Source organism: Pelodiscus sinensis, unplaced genomic scaffold (genome assembly GCF_049634645.1).
Source record: "Pelodiscus sinensis isolate JC-2024 unplaced genomic scaffold, ASM4963464v1 ctg39, whole genome shotgun sequence".
Lineage (NCBI taxonomy): Eukaryota > Metazoa > Chordata > Testudines > Trionychidae > Pelodiscus > Pelodiscus sinensis.
The window spans coordinates 1,153,191-1,173,298 of NW_027466048.1; the positions used below are offsets into that span (position 1 = coordinate 1,153,191).

At 60.1% G+C, this 20,108-nt stretch overlaps 1 protein-coding gene across 1 annotated transcript; it reads left to right on the top strand.

Annotated features, from left to right (window-relative positions):
* The first annotated feature begins 17,458 nt into the window (after positions 1–17,458).
* LOC142826428 (uncharacterized) lies at positions 17,459–19,191 on the top strand. Its single transcript, XM_075918679.1, has 2 exons — positions 17,459–18,331; positions 18,527–19,191. The coding sequence occupies exons 1-2, from the start codon at positions 17,782–17,784 to the stop codon at positions 19,084–19,086; spliced, it is 1,110 nt and encodes a 369-aa protein (XP_075774794.1). The 5' UTR covers positions 17,459–17,781; the 3' UTR covers positions 19,087–19,191.
* The last annotated feature ends 917 nt before the right edge of the window (positions 19,192–20,108 follow it).

Genomic DNA, 20,108 nt, shown 5'->3' on the forward strand with positions numbered 1-20,108 from the left:
TTGATCAGGGCTTTTTTCCGGAAAAGCGCGTCTACATTGGCCACAGACGCTTTTCCGGAAAAAGGGCTTTTCCGGAAAAGCATCCTGCCAATGTAGATGCTCTTTTTCCGGAAATACTTATAATGGAAAACTGTTCCGTTTTAAGCATTTCCGGAAAATCATGCCAGTGTAGACGTAGCCATGCACTATAATAAACACAGTTATATTAAACAGGAGACAAATATAACAGAACAGGGTAAAACACTATTTTTAAGTTCACCGGTGCCCAACAACTGTAAGGTTAGTGTCCCGTTGGTACGTGCACTTTGTTGGGGCCCTTGATGACTTTTGACCACAAAATTCTTCTCTGCAGTGGTTTAGCAGTAGGGCTGACTGGGTCCAGTACAGCCCAAAGGACTCATAAGCGGGAGAAGGTGGTAAATCCCGCACAGGTTTAATATGCAGCAGGTAATAAAATCCCCAAGCAAATTCCCTGACTTACTAACTAAGGGTATGTCTACACTACAAAGTTAGTTCGAACTAACGGACGTTAGTTCGAACTAACTTTCATAGGCGCTACACTAGCGCTCCGTTAGTTCAAATTTAATTCGAACTAACTTTCATAGGCGCTACACTAGCGCTCCGTTAGTTCGAATTTAATTCGAACTAACGGAGCACTTAGTTCGAACTAGGTAATCCTCATTCCATGAGGATTAAGCCTAGTTCGAACTTACTAGTTCGAATTAAGGGCTGTGTAGACCCTTAATTCGAACTAGTGGGAGGCTAACCCTCCCCAGCTTTCCCTGGTGGCCACTCTGGCCAACACCAGGGAAACTCGTCTGCCCCCCTCCCGGCCCCGGGTTCCTTAAAGGGGCACAGGCTGGCTACGGTGCCCGGGCCAGGTGCAAGCCTGCCAGCACCCAGCCAGCAGACCCTGCACCTGGCACGGATCGAGCCACCCACCCGATAACCCCCAGCCCTCCCCCTCTTCCCGGGACCAGGCTGGCGGCTCCTGGGAGCTTGCCCAGGACTGCAAGAGGCGGGCACCCTCCTGGGCTAGTGCGGACATCGTGGACCTTGTCCACGACCTCCGCACTAGGAACAGGAAGGTGGCCATCTAGGGCAGGAGAGCTGCCAGCCTGGCCACCCAGGAGCAGGTGTGCATGAAAATCAAGGGAGACCAGTGAGACCCCCGACCCTGAGCTTACTGCTGACAGCGGCCAACCCTAGGGACCCTGGAGGGGATGGACCGAAGACAGTGACCAAGCCATTTGTCTCGTGCCATCCCTCTCCAGCCTTCCAGAAATCTTGGGCAGGGACACCACTCCTACCCCCTGGCTAATACCACTCCATGGACCCAACCTCCATGACTTGATCTCACTTCCCTTTAAACTCTGTTCTAGTTCTAGCCTTCACAGCCTCCTGCAGCAAGGAGTTCCACAGGTTGACTCTTTGCTTTGTGAAGAACAACTTTCTGTTACTAGTTTGAAGCCTGCTACCCATTCCTTTCCTTTGGTGTCCTCTAGTCCTTCTTTATGGGTACTAATGAAGAACTTTTCTGGATGCACCCTCTCCACCCAACTCCTGCTTTTAGAGACCTCTATCCTGTCCCCCCTCCGTCTCCTCTTTTCTAAGCTGAGAAGTCCCAGTCTCTTTAGCCTCTCTTCATATGGGACCTGTTCCCAACCCCTGATCACTGTAGTTGCCCTCCCCTCTCCCAGCCTCTCTCTTCCCCTCTCCCACCTCCTTTTCCCAGTCTCCCCCAATTTTGTTCAATAAAGACAGATTCTATTTTTGAACACAATTGTCCTTTATTTTGTACATCAGGAAGGGGGGCTAGGGAGGGGTAAGTGGAAGGAGGTGAGGGAGGAATGGGGTACGAGCCCCTGATGGGGAGGACTGGGCTGGCTCTGTGGGCTTCTGGGGGTGGAAGCTCTCCTGCAGCCCCCCAATTGCCCCCTCTCCGCAGATGGCAGCCTGCGGCAAGTGCAGCCGGGCTGATGGCCGAGTGCTGTGATGTGCCCAGTGTGGGCAGTCCGGGAACTCCAAGCCAGGATTGCTTTGCTAGCAGGGCACCCCTGAGAACTGTCTGTCCATGGTGGGGTCGGGACCCTTTAAGCACAGCCCTCGGCTAGCCTGTGACAGCATCTCCACGCTCTAAGTCCTCCTCTGATGCCCTGCCGGCACTGCTTCCGGCCAGCCTTAAGCCTGGTTCAGGGTCCACTTAATGTGGACATGCTAGTTCGAATTAGCAAAACGCTAATTCGAACTAGTTTTTTAGTCTGGATCCGTTAGTTCGAATTAGCTTAGTTCAAATTAACTAATTCGAACTAAGTTAGTTCGAACTAACGTTGTAGTGTAGACGTACCCTGCCTTACTAACTAAAAGATGCTGCACTCACACACTCCATGGATGAGGCTCAGGTTCAGAGATGACTCGGTCACTGCAGAGGGGCTGGTCTCTTCTGGCAGGGATCCTCCTCAGGCAGGAATCAGGCTGCTTCAATCCCGGAATTTCCCCTCACCACAAAGGGGTGCCAGGCTCAAGGTGCAGGCCACACAACTGCACCAGAATTCAAACTATAATCTCCTAGCCCAGCATTCAGACACACACAGCAGGCAGCAGCCCCGAACCAGCAGACGGGAAAGAGCTGACCATGGTGGCTGGTCTCACCCAGGGAGCGGGAGAGCCAGCTCTGCCTCGCTGGGGAAGCCTCCCAGCAAACTCCACAAACTGGGAATCAACAGTGGAGACATAACACCCAGCTGAGGGATCCTGCCTTCCGGTCCCTAGAGGCTAGTTCTCAGGGGGACCCTGCATGCAGGCCTGGGGTTCACTAGCTCCCACACAGCCAGCTTCCCCTTCCCAGGCTGGCTCCAGACTCTCCCACCAATGGCTCCTCCTTCCCCTCCTGAACTCCCTGGGAGGGGCATCTCACTCCCTATGGGTTGCCGGGCAGACTCTGTCCCTGGTAGGGAGGGGGAGCCAAGGCAAACTCCGTGCGCCTGTCCCTGAGCTGCCAGCAGACAGAGCCCCAGGAATCTAGGTCATCTCCTTGGGGTTACAGACACATATAGGCTGTGTCTACATTGGCACCCTTTTCTGGAAAAGGGATGCTAATGAGACACTTCCGAATTGCAAATGCTGCAGGGATTTAAATTTTCCCTTGGCATTTGCATGAACATGGCTGCCGCTTTTTTCCTGCTCGGGGCTTTGCCAGAAAAAAGCGCCAGTCTAGACGGGATCTTTCGGGAAATAAAGCTGGATGGGGAGCAGCCTCTGGGGTGCCAGGGCCAGGACACCAGCCTAGCAGAGGATGGGTGGGAGGTGGCAGTGACATCACAAAGGGCCTATTGTATGACCACAGCCTATTGGGGGGACAGTGATGACCTCACAAAGAGTCTCTGGCAACAAGCACTCAGGACAGAGGTGCACGGCCGGGGCAAACGCCGAGTTTCCTGCGGCTTGGCAGCAGCATGGCCCCTTCTCAGGGTCTCTGCAGGGGCCGGATGGAGAAGTGGGACCGAGGGGCGGGGGCAGGAGCCTCGTCGACATTTTCTCCTTCCCTGCAGCTGGTCCTGTCGTCCCAGGTGACAAGGTAGGAGCCTCGGAAAGGTTTGGAGCCTGCTCAGTCTGGTTCCCCTTTGCTCCATTCCCTCTCTCTGTCTCGCCTTCTCCTGCGTCTTTTTCCCTTTCCCTGCCCCACCAAGCAGGAGGAAGTGTTGGGGAGTTGGGACAGTGGGAAGCCTCACACAGAACTCAGACTGGCAGAGTTCTCGGAGCAGGTGACCTGGCCCTCCATTTGGACGTGTGCTGAGACCCACCCCCCACCTCCTAGCTCCCAGAGTCTTGCTCCCGAATGGCCAAGCGGGTGGTTACTGACGGAGGACACTTGCAGCCTTTCGTTCTCTTTCAAACCGATTTCGGGGAGTCATTATTAACAGTTCCCAGCCATGCGGGAAGTGCCTAACACCTGGGGTTCCACAGGGGTCTGCTTATTAAGTTTGCAGATGACCCCAAGCTGGGAAGGGTGGCAAGTGCTTTGGAGGACAGGGTCATACTTCAAACTGCTTTGGACAAACTGGAGACATGGGCTGAAGTAAACAGGATGAAGTTTAATGAGGAGAAATGCAAAGCGCTCCACTTAGAAAGGAACCACCCATTTCACACATGCTGAATGGCTAGGAAGGAGTCCTGCAGGAAGGGATCTAGGGCGTCAGAGTGGACCACAAGCGAAACAGGAGTCAACAGTGTGACACTGTTGCAAGAAAAGCAAACATGATTCTGGGAGGCGTTAACAGGCATGTCGTGAGCAAGATTCGAGAAGTCATTCTTCTGCTCTACTGTGCACTGATTAATCCTCAGTTGGAGTCTCGCTGCTGATTAGGCCTCTGTTGGAGTTTTGTGTGCAGTTCTTGGCACTGCATTTCAAGAGAGCGTGTTCTACTTCCAGGGGGAAAAAAGGAAACTGTGAACCGTAATTTGAATACCTTTCTTCCGGGGCGGGGTTTTGTTTTTGTTTTGTTTTTTGAAGAGGCATTTCTGGGGCCAAATGTCACAAAAAGCCCTCTTTCGGAAGCTCCCTTCTTCCTGATGGGAGGAGGAAGACTGGGCTTCCAAAAGAGTAGGTTTCCACTTCCAGCTGACAAACGTGTTCCCTGGATGTAGCGGGGGCGGGGATGGGCAGGTGTGTGTGTGTGGGGGGGGGGGGGCGTGTTTCTGGGATACAGCAGTATATACCAGGCCTGAGAGGGGACACGAGAGCAGTTTTCAAGTGCCTAAAATGGGGTTATAGGGAGGAGGAGATAAATTGCTCTCCTTGGCCTCCGAGGAGAGGACAAGAAGCAATGGGCTTAACTGCAGCAAGGGAGGTTTAGGCTGGACATGAGGAAAAACTTCCTGTGAGGGGGGTTACACTCGGGAGATATTTCAGAGCAGACACCTGTCAGGGATGCTCTAACGGTGCTTGGTCCTGCCGGAAGGGTAGGGGGCTGGACCCAATGATCCCTGATGGCTGGTGCCCATTAGTGGTGGCTGGGCTGTGGCCGGTTGGAAGGCCTCTCTGTGTCCTAAGGGGGTGCTTGGGGGCAGGACATCAGCCTGACTGGGGTTGGGGGGGCAATGACACCACAAAGGCCTATGGAGGGGAGGGGCTAGGGAAGGGCTGAGCTCATGGAGATCCCCTGACAGCTGCACGGCAGGGCAGCCTCAGAGACACCCCCCAGCCCTTTCTGGCTGTGTGGGAGCCCCCCAAAAGAGGCGGGGCTGGAATCGCTCTGAGACCGGCCCTGCTGGGGGTGACCTGGGCCAGCCCTTGGGACGTCCCCGGAGACCTCTCGCCCCCCCCCCTCCCAATCTCGCTGCTGATTGGCTGAGCTGGGGGCCACGGACAAGGAGGAGGTTTCCCGGGTGTGACCCCCAGGCCCTTCCTTTGCAGGCTCTGCACGGCCGGGGTCCAGGCCTCCAGCTGGCCCTGCAGGGGGACCGGCAGGCACAGCCCCACACAGGTGCCAGGAGAGCTGGTAGGTGAGCATGAGCAGGGGTGTGGGGGCAGTCTTCCCTTAGCACTGGGGTAGGGGGGCATGGGGACCCTGGGGCAGGGCCGGCAGGACAGGGCTTTGTTGGGCCTTTTCTCCATCCGGGACAGGTGAAGGGGATGGAAGTTGAAGTCAGGGCCTGGCTGGCTTTGGGATAGGGACCCTCAAATCCCATACACCTGGCGGGGAGGGGGGGGGGCTTGTTGGCACAGCCTGGGCACTGGTCTATTGACCCGGCTCTACCTCTCTCCCCCGCAGCACGTCAGCTCCTGCATCACGCTCACGGTGTCCTAGGGGAGAGCCAAGGCCCAGGGAACAACAGAGCCGGTTGTAACCTCCCCCCCCCCGCATTTCTGCATGGGAGGAGAGTGACCTCTGAGCCGGCCCCGGACCCTGGGGTGGGCAGGCGGCTCCCGCAGGGCCGGCAGCGGTAGGGCTGCGGGCTGGCAGCAACCCCTGGGGAGGGCCAAATCCGAGCCGGGCCTGAGCAAGGTGGCCAGTGTCCGGTTTGGAACCGGACAGGCCAGAATCTGAGGTTTCTGTGTGGGAAAGAAATGGAGACAATAGAAATGAGACAATGGGAATGGGCGGGATTTCCCTGGGGAGACGCAATGTCGATTGTGATGTCATGTCAAGTGTGTCCAGTAGTTTTGTTGAGACCATCTGGCAACCCCAGGCCTGAGCCAGACTTAGGCCCAGTTCAGGGGAGACCCTGGGACGTTAGGGGCCCATGTTCCAGCCAGACTCCTGCCCCGACCTGGGTCCCTCCTTGTCCCCCTGGAGCATCTGGGGGTGCAAGTCCCCATGGAGGGCCTTGCCCACCGCTCTTTGCCCCAGGAGCTGGGGGGTCTCGTTAGCTCCTCTCCCCAGTGGCTTCAGCGGAGGGATGTGGGGAGGGAGGCGCCTGGCCCAGGGGGGTTGGGAGCTGGCAGCAGGACTGTCAAAAACCAGACTCTCCAGTAGAAAACTGGACACCTGCCATCCCTAGCTGGCAGCAGGACACTGATGGGCCCCGTCTCCTCCCTTCCATCCCAGCTCAGCACAGCCCCCACTAGGGAGCTTGGGGCCCAGCTGGGACTGTCCCTCAGGGGCCCAGCCGAGGACACCGGCCGGCCGGCCAGGGAGGGTCCTGACCCCTGTGCCCACTGCTGCTGCACCAGAGGTGAGGGACCCCGCTGGGCAACGGGCCCCCAAGCACTGACACCGACAGACGCCAGGCCGGGGGCCCTGCTGAAGTGTAGCCCCCTGATCCTGCCCCCCCCCCCGGGAATGGGAGCCTGGTTGCTACACACCAGACCCTCTGGGACCAGCCCCACGGAGGGTGAGTCTGTCTCTCTCCCCTCCCCCACACTCCATGTAGGACCAGCCCCTCCCCAGGCCCCAAGGCGCCTGCTCTTTGTGGGGCCAGGGATGCAGCCCGCTGGGAACCCAGCCCCAGCCAGGGCCCTAGGGCAGCTGGACGCTGCAGGGGAACAGCTCGGGGGAGAGGGGCATCACCAGCTCCTGCACTGATAGCCCCGGAGGGGTCTGGCCCTGGGGGGCACTAGAGAGGTGCTACGCCCATCCCAGGGCCCAGCTCCCCATACCCCCTGGTTCCCAGGCACCGCGTCTGACAGGCCCTTGCTCTCTTGGGACAGGAGGAGCCCGGCCACGGGGACACGCCAGCTCCCCTGGTCTGACCCTGGCCCCAGGTGCCTGCAGCTCGGCAAGGGCTGCCCCAGGGCAGGTGACGACAGCTGGGGAGGGAGCCGCCTGCGATATCAGCACCTCGCTTTCCCTGCTCACGCTGGGAGTGGAGCCGCAGCCGCGGCCGGGCACCGGGGAGAGGGAGGGGCTTCCCCCCCCTACCGCTGGGGATAGAACCATCCACCCATCTCCTGTCTCTGGACAGGGACCTGCACAGCCTCGTGAGTCAAGGCCAGCTTACGGACTACAGCCGTTAGGCTGAACTGCCTGACTAAAGGGGCAAAACACTAGCCATTGGGCCACACTGCCCTTAGAAAAGGGGCAAGGTACTGACTGGCCATTGGGCCACACTGCCCTTAGAAAAGGGGCAATGTACTGACACTGGCCATTGGGCCACACTGCCCTTAGAAAAGGGGCAAGGTACTGACTGGCCATTGGGCCACACTGCCCTTAGAAAAGGGGCAAGGTACTGACTGGCCATTGGACCACACTGCCCAGAGGAAAGGGGCAAGGGGCTAACTCCAGCCATTGGGCCACACTGCCCTTAGAAAAGGGGCAAGGTATTGACACTGGCCATTGGGCCACACTGCCCTAAGAAAAGGGGCAAGGTACTGACACTGGCCATTGGGCCACACTGCCCTTAGAAAAGGGGCAAGGTACTGACTGGCCATTGGGCCACACTGCCCTTAGAAAAGGGGCAATGTACTGACACTGGCCATTGGGCCACACTGCCCTTAGAAAAGGGGCAATTACTGACTCTGGCCATTGGGCCACACTGCCCAGAGGAGAGGGGCAAGGGGCTAACTCTGGCAATTGGGCCACACTGCCCAGAGGAAAGGGGCAAGGGGCTAACTCTGGCCATTGGGCCACACTGCCCAGAGTAAAGGGGCAAGGGGCTAACTCTGGCAATTGGGCCACACTGCCCAGAGGAAAGGGGCAAGGGGCTAACTCTGGCCATTGGGCCACACTGCCCAGAGTAAAGGGGCAAGGGGCTAACTCTGGCAATTGGGCCACACTGCCCAGAGGAAAGGGGCAAGGGGCTAACTCTGGCCATTGGGCCACACTGCCCAGAGGAAAGGGGCAAGGGGCTAACTCTGGCCATTGGGCCACACTGTCCTTAGAAAAAGGGGAAGGTGGTGTCTGGCCATTGGACCACATTGCCCAGAGGAAAGGGGCAAGGTACTGACACTGGCCATTGGGCCACACTGCCCTTAGAAATGGGGCAAGGTACTGACACTGGCCATTGGGCCACACTGCCCTAAGAAAAGGGGCAAGGTACTGACTGGCCATTGGGCCACACTGCCCAGAGGAGAGGGGCAAGGGGCTAACTCCGGCCATTGGGCCACACTGCCCAGAGGAGAGGGGCAAGGGGCTAACTCCGGCCATTGGGCCACACTGCCCAGAGTAAAGGGGCAAGGGGCTAACTCTGGCCATTGGGCCACACTGTCCTTAGAAAAGGGGCAAGGTACTGACTGGCCATTGGGCCACACTGCCCTTAGAAAAGGGGCAAGGTACTGACACTGGCAATTGGGCCACACTGCCCAGAGGAAAGGGGCAAGGGGCTAACCCTGGCCATTGGGCCACACTGTCCTTAGAAAAAGGGGAAGGTGGTGTCTGGCCATTGGGCCACATTGCCCAGAGGAAAGGGGCAAGGTACTGACACTGGCCATTGGGCCACACTGCCCTTAGAAAAGGGGCAAGGTATTGACACTGGCCATTGGGCCACACTGCCCTTAGAAAAGGCGCAAGGTACTGACTGGCCATTGGGCCACACTGCCCTTAGAAAAGGCGCAAGGTACTGACACTGGCCATTGGGCCACACTGCCCTTAGAAAAGGCGCAAGGTACTGACACTGGCCATTGGGCCACACTGCCCTTAGAAAAGGCGCAAGGTACTGACTGGCCATTGGGCCACACTGCCCTTAGAAAAGGCGCAAGGTACTGACTGGCCATCGGGCCACACTGCGGTTACGGACTCCACCCACTAGGCTGCCCTGCCCTATGCCGGGCTCTGCCAGAGGGAGGCTGGGAGCCTGCAGGCTTTGTGGCCAGAGAAGCTGTCGTCCCCTCGGCACCAGGCGCGAGTTGGACCCAGGGGCCGGATGGTGACGATTCCAGCCCACGGATGGGGCGTGTCGTGGCACAGACTGAAAGCTGAAGAACTCACCCAGAGGCCAGGACCAGGGCAGCGGAGGAGGAAACCGGCTGGCCAGAGCAGAGAGGCCAGATGGAGGCTGCACTTCGGGGACCGGCTGAATCTGGAATAGACGGAGGGGCCTCCCCGTCGCGCCGCTTCCCCCCGGAAGACAAGCTCAGGCAGAGAAGCCACCGCGAACCCGGCACCTCGCAGCCCTGCCCTGGGCGCTCGTGGTCTGGCCAGGCCTTTCCCAGGGAGACTCCCATCCAGTGCAGATCCCTATGGAGGGGGTGGGGAGCCTCAGGCATGGGGGCCGGATGCAGCCCCGGCTGGCGGGGATCCGGCCCCTGAAGCTCGGGGCTCCCCCCTGCACTGGGGGCCCACGCTGGGGAGAGGAGGGGGGCTGTTTCTCACTTGTGGGCAGCCCCCCATAGATTTCTCTTTGGGTAATTAGCCCCGACCCAGCAAAGGTTCCCCACCCCTGCTCTGTGGGGGGTAAAGGTCCCTGGGTACCTGACTAGGGCCCCACCCATTTCACAGCCAGGAGACGTGCAACGGGGGGAGAGGAGGGGATGGGGGAATGGCGAGGGGAGTCTGAGTTCCCCACGTGGCGAGGGGCCTGGGGCGTCAGCTGCTCCCTGACCTGGCTGGGTTGGGACAGGAGTTGTCCTGCCCCAACACGGGCACTCGCGGAGGGGGCAGATCAGAGCCACCCTGAGGGGCAGGGAGAAGTGAGGGTTGAACGGCTCAAGCTCTGCCCCACAGGCTGCTGGGAAGTGAAATTGGCACTCTTGGGGTGCCCCCACCCCCATTGCACACAATCCTAGTTTGGGCCAGGACCCAGCCGGTCAGAGAGCCGGGAAATTTCCCAGGGAAGCCCCTGGGAGTGTGCCAGGGAGCAGCGTGGACACGGTCTGGCTGTGAAATGGGCGAGGTTGCAGGGGGACGCGATGGGGCCCTAGTTCCGGCGTGTTCCCTGGAAGTTGTGGGAAAGGGTCTGCCAGAAACTCCTGGCCCTGTTGGTCTCCAGGGTCATTGGGGAATCCCCTAGTGCAGCCTTTCTCCAGCTGGGGCTCCCCACCCAAAAGGGGGTCCCAGGGCCAGGGGAGGGGGCTCGCGAGCAGGGTCACTGGCCGCCTGGGTTTTCCCAGCCATGACCTCGTCTTTCAGCCTCAAATCTTCCTCTGGGCAGATGTTTGGAAATATTAAAAACTGTCGGATTTCTCCCGGCTTTCCCAGCTGAGTGGCTGGAGAGCAGCGGCTACTGTCTGGCCATCCGGTTTGGGGGCAGCCCCATTGACAGCAGCAGCACAGGAGGAAGGGAGGCCAGGTCCAGTGTTGCCACCCTTCCTTCTGCACTGCTGCTGGCGGGGGGGCTGCCTTTCCATCTGGGTGGCTGCAGAGCAGCGGCCCCTGGCAGGTCACCCAGCTCAGAATTCAGCGCCAGCACCAGCTGCAGCGCAGAGGGAAGGGGGCATGATAAGGTCTTGCCTCCTCCCCTTCTGCACTGCTGCAGGGTGTGGGGCTGCCTTCTGACCCGGGTGGCTGGAGAGCAGTGGCTGCTGGCCAGGGGCCCAGCTTAGACGACGGCGTCCCTGCCAGCAGCAGCACAGAAGCAGGGTGGCTCCGTGTTGTGTCACTCCTACTTCTGCACCACTGCTGGCGGGGGCCCTGTCCTCCGAGCTGGGCGCCCCAGGAGCAGCCACGACTCTCTGGTCACCCGCTCGGCCGTCAGTGCTGCCCCAAGAGCGGTGCAGCAGGAAGTGCAGGAGGGGCGGGATTGCAGCACTTCCTTCAGCACCGCGGCGGGTGTCAGCCCTGCCTCCCAAACCGGGTGACCAGAGAGCGGGTGCCACTGGCCAGGGGCTACCTCAGAGGGCAGCGCCGATACCAGCAGCAGCACAAACTAGGGGTGTCAACGTGTGTAGCTGGCTACACGATTAACCGATACGTCTGGGCTTATTGGTTAATCCTGTCGCCTCCACACACCCCTCCCCCGGCTGCCTCAGGAACAGAAGCAGCAAGAGGGGGGGAAGGTGGGAGCTGGTGTCTGCGGGGATCCAGCTATTAAGCTGCCTCCCCATGAGCACCAGATCCCATGGAGCTGCCTGGCCCGCACCATGGGCTGCTGCCTCTCATAGAGATGCAGCAACACGGAGGGTGAGGGAGTCAGGCAGGAGCTGGTGCACACGGGAAGCAGCTTTTAAGACAGCTCCCCATGTGTATCAGCTCCTGTGGAACCACGTCTCACCCATCCCCCTCCACTGCTGCCTCCCTATCAGCGTGGGGGCAGGGCAGACATGAGATGAGATGTTCGGGGAACTATCTTCTAAGCCGGCTCTCCACACAGGCCAGCTCCATGGAGCCCCCTTTCCTCCCTCGCTGTCTCACATAGAGGCGAGGAGGACGGGGGGTTGCTCGAGGGGAGCTGACTTAAAATCTAGTTCTCCGTGAGCACCAGTTCTGCGGAGCTGCCTGCTCCTGCCTCTCACGCTCCAGAGGAGGCTGCTGCAGAGCAGCCTCTGTCCGGGGCTGGCAAAAGATCCCGTCGCACAGAGGCTGCTGTGTGGGATGCCGGTGCAGCCTCCGTCTGCTGTGTGGGATGCCGGTGCAGCCTCCGTCTGCTGTGTGGGATGCCGGTGCAGCCTCCGTCTGCTGTGTGGGATGCCGGTGCAGCCCCTCATTGCTGACTCAGGCACCAGGGACTATCGAATAATCATGGAATTGCTACAGTTTGATGCAGTGACATGATTGTTCAGTGACTCCCTGTCTGACATCCCCAGCAAACAGGGAGGGGGCCCTGGACGGTGCTCCCCTCGTCCTTCTCTGCCTTCGCTGGCAACAGCGCCGCCACTCCCGCCGGGCAGCTGGACAGTCCGTGCTGTCTCCGGTAACAGTGCAGAAGGCAGGTGGGCTGCTGCAGCTTTGCCTCCCTGCCTTCCGCACCGCTGCTGCTGGGTAAGGATGTTAAATAACGATTCATGGACAAGTTGAGGAGTCGATGGAATTTCCATTGGCTACTCGACTAGTCGATGGGCACTTTCTGCACTTTGAACTGGACAAGGGCCCCAGCAGGGCCTCCTGTGCACTTCAAAACGGGAACTCCGTGTGCAGCCCGGGGCCAGCAGGAAGTCCCACTGACTCGGCTTTACGAGGGTCCTTCCGCTTTGAAAGGCTCAGGATCCTGGAGGCTCTTGTGCATTTCTGAGTGGAAGCACCTGCATGGAGCCTGGAGTCAGCAGCGGACTCAGACCCCTGGCATCCCCGAGGTCCATGCGGCGCTGCTCCTTTGGAGAACCCCCTTTTCACACCTTTTCCCATGAGCAGGCAGCGCCAGCACCACCAGCAGCGCAGAAGGGAGGGCGGCCTGGTGTGGCAGTGCCTCCCTTCCCTCTGCACTGCTGCGGGTAGAGGCTCTGCCTACTAACGGGATGGCTGGGGGCAGTTATAAGGGGTCAGGTGCCCAACCTGGATGGCAACCCCACCGCCAGCAGCAACGCAGGAGGGAGGGGAGCTGGTCTGGTATCGCCACCCTCCCTGCTGTGCCGCTGCTGGCCGTGCCTCTCCCTTCTCAGCTGGGCAGCTAGAGAGCGCAGGCACCATGTGCACAAGGCCGCCTGACCCAGCAGAGCCACCCTCCCTTCCGTGCCACTGCTGGGGGCAGCCCTGCCTGCCACACTGACGCTATGTCTAGACAAAACCCTGTAGTCTAGACACACCCTGAGTGGCCTGCGAGTGGCCCATGCTGGCAGGACACCCAGCTGCAAAGTCAGCGCCAGCAGCAGCGCAGGAGGAAGGGAGGCCTGGTCTGGTATCTCAGCCCTTCCTTCTGTGCCGCTGCAGGCGGTGGCGCTGCCTTTGGACCTGGGCAGCAGCAGAGCAGCGGCTGCTGTTGTGGGGCCCAGTTCGGAGGGGGCCCCACTAGCAGCGAGTGAGGGGTGGTCACTGACGGGTCCCCCAGCTCAGAAGTCAACGCCGCCCCAGCAGCAGCGCAGAGGCAGGGTGGCCTGGCATGTTGTTGCCACCGTTCCTTCCGCACTGCTGCTGGCAGGGCTGCCTTCTCCGCTGGGGACCACAGAGCAGGGGCCACAGGGGAGGTGCCCAGCTCGGAGGGCAGCTCCGCTCCCAGCAGCAGCGCAGAAGGAAGGGGGAGTGGCTGCCATTGCATCCTTCCCTCTGCCCCCTGCTGGGGGCATCGCTCCCTTCCAAGCTGGGTGGCCAGAGCGAGCGGGATCCCAGTGGGGTCAGTGCCAGCAGCAGCAGCAGCGCAGGAGAAGTGGAGGCAGCGATGCCGTTGCCACCCGTCCGTCTGCGCCGCTGCTGGCCAGGTTGGGGGCAGAGAGCAGCTGCCCCTCCAGCCGCCCAGCTGGGGAGGCCAGGAGAGATCAGGGACATTTCTTCTTATTTCCAAACTCCGCCGGGATGGGGACCTGGGGACTGAACACGAGGCCACGGCTGGGAAAGCCCAAACGTCCGGTGCCCCCGTGAGCGACCCTCCTGCCCTCGCCTTGCCGCCCCCTTCTGGGCAGGGACCCCCAGGGGGAGAAACGCTGCACTAGGGGATTCCTCTACGACCCCGAGGGCCACCACGGCCAGGAGTTCCCGGCAGCCCCTTTCCCACCACTTCCACGGAGGAGGCGGCAGGTTCTCAGGGGAGGTTTCCCCGACTCAGAGATCTGCCTGGATGGAGAGTGGAGGAGCAAAGGGAGGGCCTGGCCAGGATCGCCCAGGGCCAGGGCAGGGCTCACACGGCAGCACCCGCGGCAGGGAACCTGTTGCTCAGCCAGGCCCAGAACTCTGTGTCTCCCGGCCACTGGGGCCAGCCCAGATGTATCCAGCCTCCTGATGACTTGAGAGTCCCAGCTGCCTCTTCCTGTGTAGCCTGGAAGGAGAAAAGCGACTCGAGACCTCCAAGAGATGCTCCCTCGATGCCAAAATCTCCACCCAGCTCAGGGGTAGCATCAGCAGGAGCCAAATAAAAAATTGTGAGATTGGTTTCAAATAAATACATTACAGAGAAATACACAAATTATGTTTTTATGAGCTTTGCTTTCTGGGCCCTAAGCGCACGCTTGGGTCCGTCTCAGCCATTCCCTGCAAACCGGAGGACTTGAAACACTTTTCCCATGACAGCCGAGGGGGCGGCTACACCCCAGGGCCTGTGGGGACAGAGCGGTGTCAGCAGAGCCCCCCACTGGGATGCAGCCCACAGGCACAGCGGGGGTGTTTCCGTTGCCACGACAACAGCCCCTCCCCAGGCAAAGCCCTCCCAGACTTCTGGCTGGAGCAGTCATGCCTAGCAGTCAGAGCAGGGGCTGTGGGTCAGAGCTGGGCTCAGGAGTCCCTCAGCAGCTGAAAGGCCGGTCTCCTGGGCTCAGACTTGAAGGGCCGAAGGGACCATCATGAGCACCTGGTCTGACCCCCTGCACCTTGCAGACCCCAGAACCTCACCCACCCCTCCGGTCCAGCCCCACTCTCCCTGGCTGTGTTACTGACGCCCTCACGTCACGGCTCAGCGATGGGGAGGGATGGAAAATCCCCCATTGACACGACTTGATCCCAGCCTGGGACCCTGCCCCACACTGCAGAGGGAGGCAGCCTCGTCCACCCTGCCCCCACGGGCTCTGCACATCTCCCCCTTGACAGTCCCTTCCCACCCCCAGACACGGGATCAGTCGGCGCAGGCATGTTCTGGCCGGAGCCCCCAGCCACACGGCGGGGAAAGAATTGTCTGGAGCCGCTCAGCACCGGGGAGCCCACGTTTCCCTCTGCCTGAGTGCGGGGCAGCCGGTCCAATTCCTCCCACTCACGTGAGTTCAAGGGCTGCGGATGGGAGCTGGGCAGCACAGACGCTCACACTGACTCCCAGTTGCCTGAGCCCCCGTGTCGGGGGCACAGCCGGGGGGTGGCTACCCCTCGAGACGAGCCCTTCCAAGGGCGTTGTGCTGCCTTTACTCCAAGGCCATGCCCTTTCCCCACACTCAGTGTTAACATGGCTGGTCAGCCACGTCTCGAGGGGTGTCTGCTAACACCTATGTGACTCCGCGGCCTGGCACCCAGAGGGGTCCCCTCGGTTAGAGGCTCCCAGGCCCAGAGGCCTCGTTGAGAAGTGAGTCTCCTCTCCCTCCTGAGACATATGGCCAAGAGGTCCAGTCCATAGGTCAGTCCCTTCTATCAGGAGCAATAGGGCCTAGCTCAGAGGTGAGTGCAAACTTCCAGAGAACTCTCTTGCTACGGGTAGTGGGGTTAGCTGGACCCGGGCCCTCCCGCTACCCTGGGTCCAAGCCCCGGGCCCTGTTGGCCGTGGAGCAGGGACTCCGACTCCGACTGCAGCACGCTGAGCTCTCAAAGAACAATCCCAGCTCTGGTGCATCTCTCCTGTCGTGCAGTCTCTGGGCAGCATCCCGTCCGAGGGCTTCCGTGGCTGCTGCTGGAGTCTCCCGCCACCTCCTGTTACACAGAAATCCCGCCTGGCTGCAGATGAGCATTCATGGCTTCCCCCTCCTGAAATAGCATTTTCCAAGGACCCTTTGTGGAACCCTCCCCATCCCCAGGGTGAAATCAGATTTCAAGTGTGTTCCAGCACCAGCTGACAGGGTCCCATGTCTCTGTGAGACCCACCACAGCTTGGGCTTCCAGGGAAAACACAAAGCCATTTCCAGATTAGTGCTCTGAGCACTGGGCCGGCAAGGTCCTTACTCACCATGAATGGCTGTGTCTACAAGACCCAGATTAATAACACAGGTATTGGGGGAGTGGGAGCCGTGTCAGTCTGTGTCTATAAAAACAATGAGGGCTCCAGTGGCACCTCAGACTAATGGATTTATCTGAGCATCAATTTTTATGGGCAAACCCCACGTCCTTGTTACTTTCCTACGTGCCTCCAGCGTCCATCCAGGACCCATCACATGCTCCATGTCCAACGCCAAGCCCTGAGACACACCCACACGGGCTCCAGTCTGTCAGGGTATGTCTACACTACCCTCCTAGTTCGAACTAGCGGGGTAATGTAGGCATACCGCACTTGCAAATGAAGCCCGGGATTTGAATTTCCCGGGCTTCATTTGCATAAGCGGGGAGCCGCCATTTTTAAAACCCCGCTGGTTCGAACCCCGTGCAACGCGGCTACACGAGGCATGAACTAGGTAGTTCGAACTAGGCTTCCTAGCTCGAAGTACCGTTACGCCTCGTGAAATGAGCACTTGAGGTGTGGATGCTCCACCGGTTTTTGCACAAAAATTGCAGAAGAAAATTGACAGAACAGAGGACTTTTGCTGGTAGAGTTATTCCTCTCCCCACAAGGAATAACTCCTTTCTTGCACGACAGCTCTTGCACAAAAAGGCAGGTGTAAATGCTCTGCAGGGGGTTTTGCACAAAGCAGAAGTTCTCTAATGCCCATTTTGTGAATGGCAGTCAGAGCTTTCTTGTGCAAAAGTGTCCATGCAGTGTGGACACTCCCTTGTGCAAAAGCACATTACATTTGCAATGCACTTTGACATCTGGATGCGCGTTTGCACAAGAAGTGTTTGCATGAGAACTCTTCCACAAAAGGCTTCTTGTGCAAAAACCCTGCAGTGTAGACTAAGCAAGGGGATTGAGCTGTCATTGATTGCCACTCTTGGGTTAAACCAAAGGGGAGTGAACTATCTCTCTCACCCACACAAACACAGACTGTGATGGGACTGGGCTTATGGACATGAATATACATAACTCAAAGGTGGTTTGAGCAAATGATTTCATCTAACCTGTCCATCTTCATGTCATGATCCACTGAATCTGTTTATCTTACTCTGCTGTATGTATCTGCGACGGCGCGTTGGGGGTCCCCCGTCTCCTGCACCCCGAAATGGCACAAACAGACTGCACCAGCTGGGGGAATAGAGGAAGTTTATTGCCTCTCCAGGATACAGCACAGCACAGATGTAATCTGGTCACAGAGCTGGGCTAGGATGCCTCAGGCCCCCTTGAGATGGGGGAGACTGGGCCCCTAAACTCCAGCCCCTTTCCCTAGGCTGTCTCCTCCATGCTCCCAGCCAGCCAGCAACTAACTAGGGGTATGTCTACACTAGAAAGTTAGTTCGAACTAACGGACGTTAGTTCGAACTAACTTTCCTATGCGCTACACTAGCGCTCCGTTAGTTCGAACTTAATTCGAACTAACGGAGCGCTTAGTTCGAACTAGGTAAACCTCATTTCACGAGGACTAACGCCTAGTTCGAACTAGCTAGTTCGAACTAAGGGCTGTGTAGCCCTTTAGTTCGAACTAGTGGGAGGCTAAGGCTTCCCAGGTTTCCCTGGTGGCCACTCTGGCCAACACCAGGGAAACTCTATTGCCCCCCTCCCGGCCCCGGAGCCCTTAAAGGGCCACGGGCTGGCTACTCACTTTGTGCCAGTTGCAAGGCTGCAAGCACCCGTGCCTGCACAGCCTGCACCTGCCACACTATGAGCCAGCCATCCGAGGGCTCCCAGCCCTCCACTGCTCCCCACGACCAGCCTGGCGGCTCCCGGGAGCCTGCCCGGGGGCGCAAAAGGCGGGCGCCCGCCTGGTCAAGTGCGGAGATCGTGGACCTCATCGAGGTTTGGGGGGAAGCCTCAAATGTCCACGATCTCCGCACTAGCCACCGGAACGCGGCCGTCTATGGACGCATGGCTGCCAGCCTGGCCGCCAGGGGCCACCAGCGCAGCCGGGAGCAGGTGCGCTGCAAGATTAAAGACTTGCGGCAGTCCTACTCCCGGGCCTGCCTGCCAGGGGCTGACCCGGAGGCCTGCCCCCACTTCCATGCCCTGGACCGCATCCTGGGGCCTCATGCCGTCCCTGCCCCCCGGGACGTGATTGACCCCGGGGCAGAGGGACCGCTCCTGGACACCGAGGAGGAGGAAGAGGGCTCTGAGAGCCAGGAGCCTGCCGCCAGCCTTCCCAGGACCCGGGACCCCCGAGGCACCCCACAGAGCCGCTCGCCTGCATCATCAGAGGCCGGGGAGGCGTCCACCTGTGAGTACCCTCGTGTTCCCCTTATGTGTACGGGGGGCTGGGGCGAGAGGGAGCCCCGGGACCGTGCGCCTGGGCCTTGCCCACTACGGAGCAGCAGCTGGGGATCCTGCAGGGGCCCTGGCCTTGCAGAGGGGAGCTGGGTTTCACACACCTGGGCCCCTGGGGTAATTGACCGCTGGTCTTCTTGCACCACAGCTGCAGCACCGGGGACTGCAGGGCGCACCACCCCGCCTGCAGCAGCCGCCCGCGCCCGGGCAAGCAGGACAGCCAGGAACCAGGAGGACTACCAGAGGCGGCATCTCCGGTTCCTGGACCGACAGCTCCGTCTCCAGGACCACTGGGTCCAGGAGGACCTCAGGCTGCGCCAGAGGAGTCTGGAGGCCCTGGAGGAGCAGGGCCGTGCCCTGCGAGGCCACCTCCAGAGCCTGCTAGACCGCTTCCCATTTCCTCCTCCCCCTGCTCCCCCTCTTGCTCCCCCTCTTGCTCCCCCTGCTCCCCCTCTTGCTCCCCCTCTTGCTCCCCCTGCTCCCCCTCTTGCTCCCCCTCTTGCTCCCCCTGCTCCCCCTCTTGCTCCCCCTCTTGCTCCCCCTGCTCCCCCTCTTGCTCCCCCTGCTCCTCCTGCTCCTCCTGCTTCCGCTCCTGCTTCCTCCACACCCCCTGTCCTCTCTGCCCCCCCCTCCACAACCATTCCCCACCGACGCCCCCGGACCCGCAGTGTGGCGAGACGGGAGAGGCACCCAGACTCCCACCCCTGAGCTTTCCTTTCCCTTCCTCCCTTCCCTCCCCTCCCCTTCCAGCTCCCTCGTCCCAGGTTTCCCCCTCCCTTCTCCCACCTTCATTCCTCCCTCCCCCACCCCAGTTCTGTGAAATAAACAGACGTTTTTGTTGGAAAAACAGGTGTCTTTATTTGACAGTAGGTAGGGAGGGGAAAGGGGAAGGGGGGGGGTAGGGTGGAAGAAGGCCCCGGTGGGGCATGCAGGGAGAGGTCAGTCCTCCTCCTCCTCCACCTGGAAGCTCTCCCGCAGGGCTTCCCGGATCCGGATGGCCCCCCGCTGGGCTTCCCGGACGGCGGCGGTGCGGGGCTGACCGTAGTGTCCAGCCATGCGGTCAGCCTCAGCCATCCAGGCTGGCAAGAAAGCCTCCCCCTTCCGCTCACACAAATTGTGGAGCACACAACATGCCGCCACCACGGGAGGGATGTTGTGCTCGGCCAGGTCCAGACGGGTGAGGAGGCATCGAAAGCGGGCTTTCAGTCGCCCGAAGGCCCCCTCCACCACGATGCGGGCCCTGCTCAGCCTGTTATTGAAGGCCTGGCGGGAGGGATTGAGGTGTCCCGTGTAGGGCTTCATGAGCCAGGGCTGCAGTGGGTAGGCGGCATCCCCCACCAGGCAGACGGGCATGTCCACGTCCCCGACCCTGATGTGGCGGTCGGGGAAGAAGGTCCCGTCCTGCAGCCGCTGGCACACGGAGGAGTTCCGGTACACCCGGGCGTCGTGTGCTTTGCCGGACCAGCCCACATTTATGTCCGTCAACTGTCCCCGGTGGTCACATACGGCCTGCAGGATGACGGAGAAGTACCCCTTGCGGTTCACGTACCGGGACGCCTGGTGTTCCGGGGCACGGATGGGGATGTGCGTCCCGTCGATGGCCCCCCCGCAGTTGGGGAAGCCGAGGGCGCCGAATCCCCGGATGACGGCATCCGGGTTGGCGAGGCGGACCACCCTGCGGAGCAGCACCCGGTTGATGGCCTTGACCACCTGCGGAGAGAGACACAGCA